General features: G+C 37.3%; 1 protein-coding gene across 1 annotated transcript in view; it reads right to left on the reverse strand.

The window, feature by feature from the left end:
- Positions 1 to 16179, reverse strand: part of CFAP46 (cilia and flagella associated protein 46) — a 90006-nt gene that overhangs the window by 11177 nt on the left and 62650 nt on the right. The window contains exons 34-47 of the mRNA XM_065672511.1: positions 15005 to 15111; positions 14035 to 14217; positions 13111 to 13246; positions 12103 to 12291; positions 11426 to 11614; positions 10627 to 10761; positions 9521 to 9700; positions 8237 to 8404; positions 7727 to 7824; positions 6955 to 7034; positions 6393 to 6544; positions 4436 to 4557; positions 3956 to 4038; positions 3 to 167 (exon numbers count right to left, since the gene is read on the reverse strand). Coding sequence (XP_065528583.1) covers positions 3 to 167; positions 3956 to 4038; positions 4436 to 4557; positions 6393 to 6544; positions 6955 to 7034; positions 7727 to 7824; positions 8237 to 8404; positions 9521 to 9700; positions 10627 to 10761; positions 11426 to 11614; positions 12103 to 12291; positions 13111 to 13246; positions 14035 to 14217; positions 15005 to 15111 — 1987 coding nt within the window. The remainder of the gene's footprint in view (positions 1 to 2; positions 168 to 3955; positions 4039 to 4435; positions 4558 to 6392; positions 6545 to 6954; positions 7035 to 7726; positions 7825 to 8236; positions 8405 to 9520; positions 9701 to 10626; positions 10762 to 11425; positions 11615 to 12102; positions 12292 to 13110; positions 13247 to 14034; positions 14218 to 15004; positions 15112 to 16179) is intronic.

Below are 16179 nucleotides of genomic sequence, written 5' to 3' on the forward strand. Positions count from 1 at the left end.
ACCTGACTCAGCCAGATGTACTCGATTGTACAGAATCTGGAGAGAAAAATCTCTGGATACAGAACTTACTCCTTCCTCCTTAAAGATACTCAGAGCTTCCAAAGGCAATTCCATTAATAATGTATCTCCTAGTAATACCACGCATAATCCTAAATCCACAGGTGTACCTGAAGAATGTGACAGAACATGACTGAGATTTAGTAGTTCTCAGTATGTATATAAATAACTGAATTTAGGTATAAAACATAAATTTCCTCTATCACCATTTTACTGTGGATTAAGTACATTACGCAAAAACATTTCCTTTGATGCTGTTACTCCAAAGATGTCAAAATTTTATGCATATGCACTTGTAAACACTGATTATTAGAGGAAAAAATATCATAGAATTGTAGAATCATAGAATAGTTAGGGTTGGAAAGGACCTTAAGATCATCCAGTTCCAACCCCCTGCCATGGGCAGGGACACCTCACACTAAACTATGTCACCCAAGGCTCTGTCCAACCTGGCCTTGAACACTGCCAGGGATGGAGCATTCACAACTTCCCTGGGCAACCTATATCCTTGTATTAATAACCAACCATCTCAGACTGAACACCAGGAATATGCAATGCATTCAAGAAAATTATGTTTGGAAATGCAAAGTTGCCTTAGCAGTGTTTGGCTAAACAGTATTGCATTGTAAAGGGTCTTTCTGGGCTGCGAGCACACACTGCTGGCTCATGTTCATTTTCTCATCGACCAGCACCCCCAAGTCCTTCTCTGCACGGCCGCTCTGAATCTCTTCTTTGCCCAGTCTGTAGCTGTGCCTGGGATTGCTCCGACCCAGGTGTAGGACCTTGCACTTGTCATGGTTGAACTTCATAAGGTTGGCATCAGCCCACCTCACAAGTGTGTCAAGGTCCCTCTGGATGGCATCCCTTCCCTCCAGCGTATCAACCGGACCACACAGCTTGGTGTCATCGGCAAACTTGCTGAGGGCGCACTCAACCCCACTGTCCATGTCAGCGACGAAGATGTTAAACAAGACCGGTCCCAACACCGATCCCTGAGGGACACCACTCGTTACCGGTCTCCAGCCGGACATTGAGCCATTGACCACAACTCTTTGTGTGCGGCCGTCCAGCCAGTTCTTTATCCACCGAGTGGTCCATCCATCAAATTGATATCTCTCCAATTTAGAGAGAAGGATGTCGTGTGGGACAGTGTCAAACGCTTTGCACAAGTTCAGGTAGATGACGTCAACTGCTTTACCCTTATCCATCAATTCTGTAGCCCCATCATAGAAGGCCACCAAATTGGTCAGGCAGGATTTCCCCCTAGTGAAGCCATGCTGGCTGTCACCAAGGACCTTGTTGTTTTTCATGTGCCTTAGCATGCTGTCCAGGAGAATGTGCTCCAAGATTTTGCCAGGCACAGAGGTGAGACTGACTGCTCTGTAATTCCCCGGGTCTTCCATTTTCCCCTTCTTGAAAATGGGGGTTATATTTCCCTTTTTCCAGTCATCGGGAACTTCACCTGACTGCCATGATTTTTCAAATACGATGGCCAGTGGCTTAGCAACTTCATTCGCCAGCTCCTTCAGGACCCGCGGATGGATTTCATCAGGTCCCACGGACTTGTGCGCGTTCAGATTTTGAAGATGGTCTTGAACCAGACCCTCTCCTACAGTGGGCCCAAGGTCTTCATTCTCACAGTCCCTGCGTCTACCTTCTAAGATTTGGGTGGTGCAGTCAGAGCCTTTGCCAGTGAAGACCGAGGCAAAGAAGTCATTCAGAACCTCAGCCTTCTCCAAATCCTGTGTAGCCAGTTCTCCTGAAAGCTTCCTCAGGGGGCCTATTTTGTCCCTAGTCTGTTTTTTGTTTGCTACGTACCTGTAGAATCCCTTCCTGTTATCCTTAACATCCCTGGCTAGGTTTAATTCTAACTGGGCCTTAGCCTTCCTAACCTGGTCCCTAGCTTCCCAGACAACATCCCTGTACTCTACCCAGGCCACCTGTCCTTGCTTCCATTTTTTATAAGCCTCTTTTTTCCTTTGAATTTTCCTCAGCAGCTCCTTATCCATCCAAGGAGGTCTCCTGGCCCTCCTGCTGCACTTCCTTCTAGTTGGGATGCAGCACTCCTGAGCTTGCAGCAGGTGATCCTTGAATATAAACCAACAGTCTTGGGCCCTCCTGCCCTCCAGGGCTATATCCCATGGAACCTTACTAAGCAGGCTCCTGAAGAGGCCAAAGTCTGCTCTTTTGAAGTGCAGGGCAGTGAGCTTGCTGCACGCTCTTCTCACTGTCCTGGGGATCTCAAATTCGACCATCTCATGATCACTGCATCCAAGGCTTCCCTGTAGTACCACCTTCTCAACAAGCCCTTCCCTGTTGGTGAGCACAAGGTCAAACATGGCACCTGTCCTTGTCGGCTCCTCTATTACTTGCAGAAGGAAGTTGTCTTCCACACAATCGAGGAACCTCCTGGATTGCTCGTGCCGTGCAGTGCCATCGTTCCAACAGATGTCAGGGTGGTTGAAATCCCCCATGAGAACAAGGGCCTGCGGGCGTGAGGCTTTTCCTATCTGTCTGCAGAGTGCTTCATCCACAGGTTCTCCTTGATCAGGCGGCCTGTAACAGATCCCCACAGTAATGTCTCCCATGGCTGTTTTCCCTTTAACCCTGACCCACAAACTCTCTGTAAACTGCTCACCTGCCCCCAGACAGAGTTCCATACTCTCCAGCCTATCCCTAACATAAAGGGCAACTCCCCCTCCCCGCCTGCCAGGCCTGTCTTTTCTAAAGAGCCTGTAACCTTCCATTCCAACACTCCAGTCATAGGAACCATCCCACCATGTTTCTGTGATGCCTATTATATCATACCCCCGTAGATGTGCACACATCTCTAATTCCTCTTGTTTGTTCCCCATGCCACGGGCATTTGTATAGAGGCATCTGAGACGAGCTCCAATTGAAGCCGGCTCGTTGGCTGGAGCAGCCGGAATATATGTACATTGTTCCGAGCATTTATTATAGGTGCTGACAACTGACTGTGTGTGTTGGGATGGAATGCTGCTCCCCTCCCCCAACACATCTAGTTTAAAGCCTCCTTGACCAGTCTGGCAAGCCTCCTACCAAAACTGTTCTTCCCCTTCTTTACCAGAGCAGCTCCACCAGCCCCCAGCAGACCGGGCCTACTAACTTCAGTCCCGTGTTCAAGACACCCAAACCCCTGACTATGACACCAACCTTTTAACCATTTATTAACCTGGCCAATCCTCCTATCTTTTTCTTGGTCCTCCCCTGTGTCCTGGAGAATTGACGAAAAGACTATCTGAGCACCGGAGCCCCTAACCACCAGATGCCAGATTGCAGAAAGACACTCTCGCAGATGAAAACAAATGCAAATGTATATATTTTGTTGGTAATCTTTAACTGATAAACTTCAGTGCTCCCCACCGTAAAGGAAAAAACTCATTCCCAAAGCAAGCCATGGACTTCATCGCCTCTTTTCCTGGAACATGTTTATGGACAGATTCCAGCATTAGGCTTGTATTACTGCAAACAAACAATAAAAAAAAAAAAATGCAAAAAAAAAACCCCAGTGTGAGAGTTCATAACGTAAAAAGCAGGAATAGACAAAACAAAGAGATCAACAGACTTAAAGTTCTTCCTTTTAGCCTTTCTCCTGAAAAAATGGTTTGTTATAAAGCCATTTTATTTAGCTGTCTAAAGCCTGTATAATTTGGAATACTGTAAATACATGCAGAAGGACAGCTCCACCCAGCATATAAGTGACCTTTTGGAAGTATACTAAACTACTTGACCCGATACAGAAAACAAACAGCAAAACCACTGCTGAAACCTTTTTCTTCTCCCTAGCTTCAAAAAGACTGAAACTAAAATGACAGGATGTTGATACCTGTTCCTAGACACACATGTATACATATATTGTACTCAAGAGAGGACATACCCTGTGCTGTGGAGTGTTTGGTGTTTTGATCTTTCACTTTCATTTTTCTTGATTCAGCTGCTGAAATTGGTGTGCTCCGTCCTCTGGGAGGAGGAATTACAGTGAAAATATTACCAGCACTAACACGTAAGTAGAAGTTTTCAGAGAAAACAAACAAAACTGATTCAATCTCAACGTAATTTTACATAAAGGACATACTCCCTTTGGAGTTCCTCCCCTCTTTACTAGTTAAATTATAATGTTTCATCCTGAACACAATATTGCATAATTTAAACTGGAGAAGAGTACCTGTCAAAAATGGCCATTAGTCTATCATGGTTCAATTCTCTTAGTCTTGCATATCCTGCATGTATTGTTTTTCAAGACGAAAGAAGTTAATTCAATGGGATCTATTCTTGCTGAAACCATTCCTGTATTTTCAGGACTTGAGTTACCATTTTATTTTCACAAATGATGATAAACCAAGTCTAAGTGTCTTACCTGACAGCAGAAAAATCAACATGTGACAGCACTGGTTTCAGATATTCTTCCATCATTTCTAATATTTCAGAGAAATCTGATGTCAAACCACGTCCATTATCATGTATTTTCTCTGTTGGAGTCTATCACACATATTGCGACAAAAAAAACAATACTTACAAAATGCTATTTAACATAAGGATTGAGGGTGTATTATGTTAAATCAGAGGCTAATGAAACATCATGAAATGGAAAATATAGAAGTATTCAAAACTACTTCAAAACATCACTCTTATCAGCATTTTGCAAAATATTCTAACACAGGAATCAATACAGGATGTTAAGATTTATTATTTAAGCGATTAACATACTCCTGCAAATTCAATGAGGAATGGCACGGAAGTCCAGCAGAAAGAAAAAATACTCAATAGTGGGACTCCAAATAATGGGAAGAAATTGTGAAAGCACAACTTTGAGAGGTAAACAGAAACTGCAAGATTAATGTAGAAGAAGCAAGTGAAAGTGCATGGAGAGATCAGTGGAGCCCATTTTAGAAAAAAATAAAGAGAATGAAGAAAATAGGTAAGGAGAGAATAGAATCATGTAGGAGAAGATGACACAAAAAACCTTAAGCTTCCAGAAGCTAATAAAAATGGATACAAAAACATTAACTGGAAACATGAGCACAACTAAATGGCAAAGAACATGGATATTAATGAATGGACTTCCCACTCACCGCTCTCTTTGTGTGACTCTGGGCAGGTTGCACACATAATTATTGGAAGTTTTAATGCACAAGCATTTTAAAAACCTAAACTAATTCCTTTTATTTTTGTGTTTGTGTGTCTTTTCTAACTGAATTTATCTTATCACTGTTTTCTTTACTTATGCAACTACAACAATCTTTACATAACTTGCCATTACAAAAAAGGCTGCCCATACAGAAAAGTGATCATTCAACCACATGCAGTAATTGATTTTTTAACTGAAAGTAAGCTAACATGATGAATAGAAGAGTATTATAGTTCAAGAATCAGATGTGTCGAAGTTGTAGGATTAAAACAATCAGAACCTGGGCAGAAAACTTAGTATTATCTATCACTTTTACCTTTATATTAATGATGGAAACCGGTCTGTACCAGCTTTTGTTAATATGCCATATTTAACAGTGAATTTTGATTGATATTGAATAACTTAGATTTTATTCAATGTGACCAAAGTAAATGCTAGGAAGAAGACTTGCTCACTTCATGTGCAGAAAACTTTCTGATGCCTTGCAGCTTAAAAGCTTATGTGCAAGGGACAGGCTTTTCCAGGGCACCTTTGCGCTACACAACTTGTGTTCACTGACTGTGAAAAACAGTGTTCTTATAGAACTGAGCCTTCTTGCAGCAAATGAAAGCTTTATCATCTAGAATTTGGGTGTTTATAGCTACAAACTTGCAATTCCTGGAATTCCAATGGGGTGTGTCCTTGAAGCAAAGTTTTGTGACTAACACTTGGATCAACTTGTCCAAATAAACAGCTATGCTGCAAAAGATACTGTGTGCCTTAGGAAGAAACATTTCTGTATTGAAAATCAGTAATAAATCTCTGGCTAAGGTAAGTTTCATTCTGATTAAAGGGTTGAGAGCTGTGATATCACTGATAGCAGGGGTTTCATGTGATATGAAAGGCAACGCCCATTTGAAATGCAAAAACTTGAAGGTAAAACACATTTTCAAGTAAATTGATCTCAATTGCCTCAATTTTAAATTCTGATAAACTATGGAACATTTCAAAGCTGCTGAATGACAGTCAAAGCAGTAACAGAATAACAGATTAAATTTTGAAGTAGAGTACACAGCATTTAGCAACTATGAAGAGTAGGGATGTTACACTTGGAATAAACTGAAAGTTCTGTGTAAAGAGTGTTTCAATAGCATTTTAGTACATGTTTTTCACCCTCTTTTAAATATAAGGTAATCAAATATATTACCACATCCGTTTTGGAGACACAGCTTTGCAAGTTTTGAATGAAAGTCTGTTTAACATAAGTCTTCACCCTTCGCTGCTTGTAAAGATGCACCTTCTCCAACAAAATGCAAAATGCATCAGGATTCACAGGAAATCGATAAACTTTAGCTTGCACTATTTTAAAAGGAGGATAACACCATCTTAATGCTCCTTCTTGAAGAAATGATTGTACAGAGACTGTAAGTTTCTAAAGCCATGATATTCTTTGAAAACTAAATAACTGTGCTTATATATATATTTAGCACAAACTACATACAGAAACATGCAATGAAAAAATCTGTATATTTATCTGTAACAACTTTAGTCTTCAAATAGAACAAAAATTCTGTAAATTGTGACTAGATACATTATATCTGATAATAAAACTCATGTATTTAGGTATTTACTTTCCTCTGGTATTAATAAGAGTTACAATTATTTTAAAAATTATTGTAAAATTTTACTAACTGCAACAGTGAAAGATCTGAGCCTTCTCGTAACATCACCACAATGATTTTTATCTGTTAAACGTAAGAGGCACTTACCCATTGGCTGAGTGGGTTTTCCTCTTTGCTGTGCAGTACTTACTTTTGACATCTCAATCAATGAGCTGTACAAATGTGATCTATGGAAAGCAGAAAACTGCTGAGTAGATTATTTACGATTCAGCTTGTTTACATGAAGCAAATTTATTAGATAAGTAATTATTACCCTCTAATTTAATGTGCTCACAAATTTGCTCACAATGCAGTATTTACCCCTACCTGGGGTGCAAAACCCTGCCAAATCTAACTGGAACAAACTGAGTCCTATAAGGAAAGTACTTTCATTGCTATATATCCAAAAAGGCAGATTTTCATTTGTTCCATGACAACTGCTTAAGGCTTTTCACAATTGGTGAAAGCCCTCACAATTGGGTGCTATAGCTCAGTTTATGAGTAGTCACTAACTAGGCTGCAGTAATGAGATCACTTGTGGCTTTATAAAGCTAAATAAAACCCCTGACATTTTTAAGAGCGTAAGCAATAAGAGCTGGAAACTTAACAGAATTTAGAAAGATATCAAGAATGGCCTGAAGCCTTTCAAGTGATCTCTGGAGATTTAAGAGACAATTAAGGAAATCAGAAGTATAGAAAAACATACTGCTTTGAGCTGCAGACACATTTATTTAGATATCAATTTGTTCATTATCCTAAAATTTAAGTCCTGCAAAATCAGAAGTAAAAAGTAATAAACAACCAAAATAGTGATTATTTACAGGTGAAAAGACTGCATTTGTAACAAACAATGCTAAACAAAAATGATGAAATTTTATACCTGTCTTCTGAATGCTGGAGAATAATTATGTAGAAATTAGATGGCAGTTTTTCCATTATATTAAAATGTTCAACAGGAATACAGAGATTTCTCCATGCCTGAACAGTAATTCAAAAGCAGCATTATTTTCATAGGTTTTATAAACCCCAATCTCAGTTATTTCACCAGAAAAGTGGTGACAATCCTAGGAAAGAAGGTGCTAATATCTGAAATGATAAAAAAACCCAAACAAACAAACAAATCCTGAAAAACCAAACTAAACCCCCCCCCCACTCAGCAGATGTGCCAGGACAGAAGGCGCAGTTCAAACAAAAAACACTTTCACTGTGAGCGTGACCGAGCACTGGCACAGGTTGTGGAGTCTCCATCCTTGGAGATATTCAGGAGCTGACAGGACATGTATCTGTGTGCATGTGTGTATATATTTATGTATACACACTTTTATGTTTCCCTGTGCATATGTAACATAGATATAAATCCCTTAATAAGTAGCACATCTCAGAAAGTTACCACTGAAGTAGCAGTCAGTTGCTGTTCCACACGTTTTAGAAGATCACTCGTGTTTCTGTTTTTTTTCAAATGATTCTGAAGGCTCAATAATGCTGCCAGCTGAGAGCTGCTGGTGTTAGATGTAGCAGTTAGAAGGATATTCTTCATCATCATAGATGCTGAACAGCTCTGTAAAATGTTTGTATCTATTTATTTTCCCTCAAAACCAAATAAACATATATCATCTATGTTATAATGTATAAATAGATGCTAAAGAAAAACCTGCTTGCTTGAAAGGTGAGATGGATTAACGAAAGTCTGCTAGGTTTTTTTACAAGCTGATGTAAAACAGTTTGGCAATAACTTATGAAGATTTCTTTAAAATGAGTAGCTAGAATTTACTTCTTTGCCTGCATTTATCATCTGTGTTCCTGCATTTAGTCACGTTAGGTCTACCTGGGAAGGTAAATGCCTGTATTCTGAACTCAGCCTTTAAAGTAAGTTGAGTCTTTTTTGTGTTTCTGCGCCTTTTACTATATAGCCATCACATCACACATTTTAACAGACTTCCTGCAAAAAGCAGTATAAATTCCTTATATCCTTTTCTTTCAGCAAATACAACAATCCTGTCCTTGGAAACAATGCTTGCTAACAGCCAAAGCTTTTTTTTAAAAAACTTTCAATGCAACTGCCACATTAAAAAACAATGCAATTCGGCTTGACCTAATCGAAACTTCCAAAGGGAGCTTAATATTGACCTCCAATGACATTTTCAACTTCTTTTTTTTTTTTTTTTTCCCCAATACAAGCTTTCTGGGCAAGAGAGTAAGGAGGATATCTGAATTAGCAGATTTTTTTGCCCAGTAAAAGAAATGAGTACTCACAATTGTGGTGCCTTGATATGCATTCCACTTACTTATGGTTTGCAGTCATACTTCTTAGCGAACAAACTAAATAGACTGATACCACATGGGGTACTACAGCAGAGGTATTTTGTGGTAATGCCTACCACAAAATCAGCTAATCATGTTACAGTAATTTATTTATATTAAAATCTTTTCATATATGAAACCATCAAGGAAAAAATCAAGTCACACACAACGGGCAATAGAACTGTTAACAAGCCACTGATCAAACATTTGGAAGTCAGCAAGCATATCACTGATTGCCTGTATTACTCACTAGTATCCATACAGTGTGTTCTGTATGACCAATTTTAAAGTTATATGAATAGACAGTTTTACTTATGTAACTTAAACCACCTTTTTTATACTGGAAAGAAGCACAATACATTAGCTGCATTACCTGATGAAGTGCCAAAAACTTGGTAGTTGAAACTGGATCAAATTGCTGAAAGCATTCAACCATTTCAAAACTAGCAGTAGCCAATATATCAGTAATATCATGATTGAATGCAATACCTATACACTGTAGCAAAGCTTCACTGGATTGAGAAAGATATTTCTGAGCCAACCTATGTTCCTTCTAGATGATGAAAAGAAAAAGCTTTAATTAAAATACGTATTCATATTAAATATTTGTTATACAGATTACCAGTGTGTTAGAAAAGTATCACATTTTCATGACTAATTCTAATGCTTTTTCTCCTTTTTAAGGCATTTATTTAATAGATGAACAAAATAGGCAAATACGGGTTAATTATTCAGCAGACTCCAACATCTGCTATACAGTATTAAAAAATAAATGTTTTACTAAGACACTTTATTTAATATAAAACATGTATTTTGCTTTTAAATCCAAGTAGTATGACCCATTCAGAATGAAGGGATTTTCTGTCAATTCTCAGTACAGTTGCTTCCATTAACAGTTAAATGTATTTCATACAAATAAACCCACAAATCTCTTACCTCATGCATTTATTGATGATACTAGCAACACAAACTGAACATTCCCAATTCCTAGTGTGATAGATACCAGTTCACCATACAATGTAACTTACATTACAGAAGAAATTTACAACTGTTTAGTGAGAGAAGTTCTGTGTTTGTTCCCAGTCTGCAAGATGTTATGCTCCCTTAAAAGGGCATGTCTGCGAAGCAGAAAGCAAGCTGACTGTTCATCTTGCCCTGGCTGCTACATGCTTAATCAGTGGGAAACTCCTGAAGGAGAAATTATTTCTTTCTGGGAGCAACTGGGAAAGCTCAACCAGGAGCCACCACAGCATGTACTGAAGGGCAGCACAGAGATACACAGCAAAGCTGTGATAGAAAGGTGGGGTTTTGGGGGGCTGTTTTGGAGGCATTTTTTCTTTTGTAAGATCAAATGTATATTACAAACATTTCCATTATAAGTACAAACAGAAATGAGAAATTAAGTGATTAAACTGATAAATCATTATTCCATAAAAGAGGAAGCATTCAATGGTAATGCAAACAGATTCACTAATATACCTTTAACTCCTGCATTTTCTTCCTATACTTGTCATACTGACATTGATTAGTTGGTAAAGTGCTGTCAGACACTTCCTGTTTACTGCACTCTGCTGAAGTCACGGAAGTTTTTGCCATGTCTGATTTAGCTTCTTCCTACTCATCACAGTATCAGAAAAGAATAATTAATCATTCCATTAAGTATGGCTGGCTTCATTTCTGTTGTGAAAGTCTACGTGAAAATGGAACTCATCTTAAAAGAAATAATTTCACTATATGATCCCTTGATGGTGAGAGATTTAGCAATATTATCAGGCATCAAAAATGTTTAATATGTTCTGATGACAATATGACCAACAGAAACTAAAAAAGCCCCCCATGCAACCTCTAAGATTTTTATTTTCTGAAATATGCCCTCAGTTTCTTCTGAACACTTTATCACTGAATTTATAATGACTGAACTTTCCTTTTCTTACATAGTGTTTTCACTACAGCACAAAAGTAATTTAGAAATCTGAGCTTTTAACCAACCATAGCCCTTTAAGACATTCAAGGACTATTTTCCTCTCTTTTTTGAAAACACTGTAATTAGCACATTTCAGGAACAAATAAAAAAATTGCCTACAAGATGATGGCAGGGTGGCAGAAGCATTTTTCTGAAATTACATGGTTCGGCATACATTTTTATTATGGCTTGCATGCAGTATGTAAAATCTAGCTCTAAATAAAGAGTTGTGTTATACAAATGCATATGAAAAAATATTGTGGCAGACAAACTTTATACATAGGAATGAATTTGAATGCAGAAAAGAATGCATACCATAACATTCGGCTTCCAGTAAATCTCTGAATGCACAGGATCTACGCTAATGGCAAGTAAATGAAGAGTTTTTCCAGTGAGATAAAGGCATTTGGATTTGATGTCAGGACAGCCTTTACAAAGATTCTGCACGTTTGCTAGCTGAGCCAGTGCAATATGGCCCACAGCACCTTCCATATGCTTCCAGTCCTGGTAAAATACCCATTTTTGTTTATTTGCCCATATATACCCAGAAACATACTTCTAAAAACAGGTAACACATATATTACATACATACACATTTGTTAAATGTGATCACACTTTTAACTATAAACGAGTTGTCTTTAACAGAAAAATTGATTAAAAAAGTACACTGTAACATTCATAAGCAAACAACAACCAGTACTGAGGAAAACATGGGATAAGGGGAGAGTACTGCAGAGAACACTGAGCTTTCCTGTAATAGCATTTCCTACTGACATTGTCAGAGACAAAATAATGGGCAAGAATTACTGCTCTGTTCCAAAGGGATGTCTGATGTTTTTATTCTTTTTTTTTTTTTTTTGCTGCAAAACTACATCAATAATCTGGGGACCCATTTCCTCAGTAGTGGAAGAAGTTCTGCTATGGAAAAAATCCCAGTGAAACTTTTTAATACCTTTTATATGCAAATCATAGGACTAAATATTTTTTATTACCTGTTCTATTGGATCATCTTCACTAGTTCCCCTGATGAATGCCTCCACTATTTCATGAGGTGATGCTTCTTCCACTTTTTTAAGCCTTTTCTTAGTAATAACAAGATCAAAAATATCCAAAAGAATCTCTACAAGATTTATTTTCCTGTTTGCTAGTTGCCTCATTAATGGGATACTAATATTGGTAGTCTGAAATACAAAAGAAAGTAGAATTCTAATTTTAAATATTTTTGCAGGTTTACCTGATAAGAAGTTAGAATGTTGCATTTAACTAAAGAAGCAAACATATCAACAATATCACTTCAACAGATCAGAGAGATTGCTGTGAAGATCTTTAATTTAAAAGATAAAGTTCAATGTCAAATATATTTTAAAACAATCAAAGTAGCTGCACAGAAAAAGAGCAGCTGTGGTTTTTGCTTTTCATGTTTTACAAACTGGTACAAATAACTAATTCCAAAGGAATTACAAATGTGTGCATAATCCCAGAATTTTAATATTCATGGTTTTGGCAGCTGCACAAACATACTTGCTCCTTAAAAAAAGCAAAGCAGAAAAATAAAGCTGGATGATAGAGTATAATACCGGCACACACTAATAAAGTGGGCTGCAGGCTTCCATTACCCAAAATACACTATTTTGAAGACAGGATTTCTTCATTTATATAATGTTCCGTGTAATCTTCTTTTCCTTCCCAGAAATGAATACCTTATTGTGGAGAATTTTAAGATTGTGAAGAGATTTAGCAAATTAAAAATATTTCCAAGTCCAGATTTTTTCTTCTGTAACTACTGCATAAATTTTAGAATGAAATAAAATTGACAAAGACCAAACAAATCCTCTCATTTCTGCTTTGTAATGTTTCCTATAGTCAAACAATGCCTATCATTACAGAGAGGTAATCTAATTTGGGGCTTCCAGGAATTATCCCAAAATGAGTGAATGCACAACTCAATACAAACTGTTTTCTATGAGCAGGAAGGAAAAGAAAAAAAAAAAAAAGCCTACCTCATGAACTGCAAATAAGCTCCAAACATGCTGAAACACTTCCTCAGTTCTGGATACTGCCCTCTGAGCTAAGTTGTAAGCATCTAGATAGTGACTATGTATTTTTAGCTCATTTCTTTCCTGCTTGGCAATCACCCTGAAAAAAAACCCCAAACAAAACACCAAAAGAACTAAAGTAAGAAGGTGTTAATTTTTATGGTATCAACACTACTGAACATATATACTAAAAAAGTTAGATTAATAAGATTAAATAGATTAATATATAAAACAGATTCATTTTGTACATGTGTCTTCTAAATGTTGAAATAGGAAAATGAACAGTCACACACTATTTTCTCAAGGTCTTATTCTTAGAACACTACTGCTGCAATGCCAAGACACAAATTAAAGAAAGGCAGATAATGTTGTAGACTACATGTTCACCAGGAACAAAATAGCAGAATAGCCAAGTACAAAACAACTCAGTCATTTTAAGGGGACATCATGGAACCAGCTGAGAGTCAAGGCACAACATGGTTTGCACTTTTGCCATTACAGCAGTTTCTAGAGGAACATTTCAACAGTAAGAATTGTAAAAGCCTATAAATACTTGAGAATGATTAGTATAGCTGCCAAAATGCCTTTATGAATGGGAAAACAAAAGGCTGACTTGGAGACTTTTGATACTTTGGTTTGACTTCAAAAACACTACAAAATCATTAGTACCAGGTAAGATGAACTCTGCCTCCAGTGAAAAGAATTTTTCATTCTAGAGTATTTTTCTGAATACAAAATACATCAGGAATGCAACTAGATGTGTAACACCAAGATATAAAACCTGACAATACTGTCTGCTCTTCACTGTCTTTAATTAGACTATAAAAAGTAAAGAATACATTTCGTGGACTAGTTAAATAAAATTTTTCAGCAGAAATAGAATCTTACCTGTGAATATTTGCACACTGTAGCAGTATCTCAGCACTGCAGACTTTATGCCCATAATGACTAAAGTCCTTCGCAATTTGAACTAATTTCCTGTAAGATTCCTGTAGCGTATGTGGCAACTGACAAGACTTATCATTAATTGTCATACAATCTTGGGCACAATGTATCTCAATAAGTGTTTTCCTAGGAATAAAAATCAAATACATGACAGCAGTCAGAAAGCACAGGCTGTGTTTGAAAACAGGCATATTTCTCTCTCTGCTCTCCTTTAAACTAGAAGAAATCTAGAAAAAGCCTCTTCACTCTTTAACTCTGTGGTCTACAAGTCACAGTAGGTCCTTAAAAAAAATCAAAATACTATATTTTCAGATTCAAATTTACATGCCACCTGTTCCATATATCTGATTATTCAATCTGCCTAGGCCTAGCCAGTCTTCTAACTGTAGTTAAACTAAGGAGACTGTTAGTCCTCCCTTTCTAATCCAAAAGTTTCTGGAAACTTTTCTGGACAGAGGACAAAGTGTAAATGTTACATAATTCTCTTCTCCTACAAACATATTTTAAGCTCTTTGTGCTTGGATTTCAATGCAACCAAAAGATTTCTTGGATCACAAGTGAACACTGCAGACTACAGTAGTGTTGTGGGAATTATCTGTGCTCAAACAGATACCTCTGCATAGGCAGATGTATCTTGCTCCTTTGGGTAACCTACGCCACAAACTATGTACAGTAGGTTGCGGTATCTGAACTAGTTTATCATTTAACAGGTAGTAGGGCTACAAGAATGAAGTAATTGAAAGGAAATTTAAATTAAGAAATCTAAAAAACCTATAAATTACTTAGAAGAAAAGTATTTGAGACTCCACAGACTGCACCATACTAAAACAAAGATGAATGGTAAAAATCACCATATACATACAATATAACTGCAAAGTAGAAGCTGCGTATATTTTAATGAAAAGACAGTTACCTGGCTTCAAGGGACGTAATTATAAAACCCAACTCTGATTGTCTGTTAGGTCTCTTCAGTAAAGTAGATCTGAGTACATTTACAGTGTGTTCCAGTATCTCACAAGCCTGCATGTAACATCAGAAATCTCATAATTTTACTTTAAATGTCATATAATATCAAACATTCGTTTAAAAAGCTTAAATTTTGTGCAGAACTTGTTGAGTATCCTTCCCTAGTATTCCCCGAGATGACTGATTCTTGACAAGTGTGTCAGTTTAGAAAGTATGAGTTATGATCACATTGAGATTTTTTGAAGATTAAGTGAATGAAGCACATAAACACAAAGACAGAAGATGAAGCCAGAATCGTCTTAGACATACATACCAAAAGAATGAGGGTAACAGACCCAACTTGAAAAAGGGAAATTCTACCACCCTTATGGTAAATTTTTTTTAGGAAATAACAAGGGCCCATGAAGGTTGTGGAATCTTCATTCTTGGAGATGTGAAAAATGGCAATATAGGGCCCAGAGCAACTTGATTTAGCAGTAGGAGTCAGATTTCACTTCTAAATTGCCTCTCCTTTGCTGGGGTTAGACCAGATGACCTCCAACCTAAATAGTCAATTAATTCTGTATTTCACAGGCATCTTCTTAGGAACAGATTCCTGCATCCTTACCTACATACTAATCCACCAGTAAACATTACACTACTAGAGTTTTGCCAACTGGGGATGTAAAAGAAGTCCTAAACTAATAGTTTTGAATGAAAAAGTCCTTAAATGATGCTCCAAACCTCATCTACAGATTTGTCCTTATTTAAAAATTCTGCTGCTGCAGTTATGTCGATCAAATTATATAGAGGAATAAAAAAATCCACCTCACACGTTTCATTAATAGGTTTACTGGCAAAAACTTCGTAACTACTCTCACTGGTAATCAGATACTTTTTCCTTAAACAATTGTAAATGTGAACTGAGCCCAAACCAAAATCATCCCCCTAAACAAAACAGACTCGCATAGATTACCAGTAAAGGACAGATCATCACAGACACAAGAAGATTATATTTACACTGAAACTCATGAAAGTTAAAGGTTGAACAGTAAATGGATATTTTAATGTTAAGGGTTAAATAAGAAAAGTTTTTCAATAAATATATGTATTATACTTACAGCAGTATCTGTCAATCTAGAA

The sequence above is a fragment of the Lathamus discolor genome, chromosome 3, assembly GCF_037157495.1.
Source record: "Lathamus discolor isolate bLatDis1 chromosome 3, bLatDis1.hap1, whole genome shotgun sequence".
Taxonomy (NCBI): domain Eukaryota; kingdom Metazoa; phylum Chordata; class Aves; order Psittaciformes; family Psittacidae; genus Lathamus; species Lathamus discolor.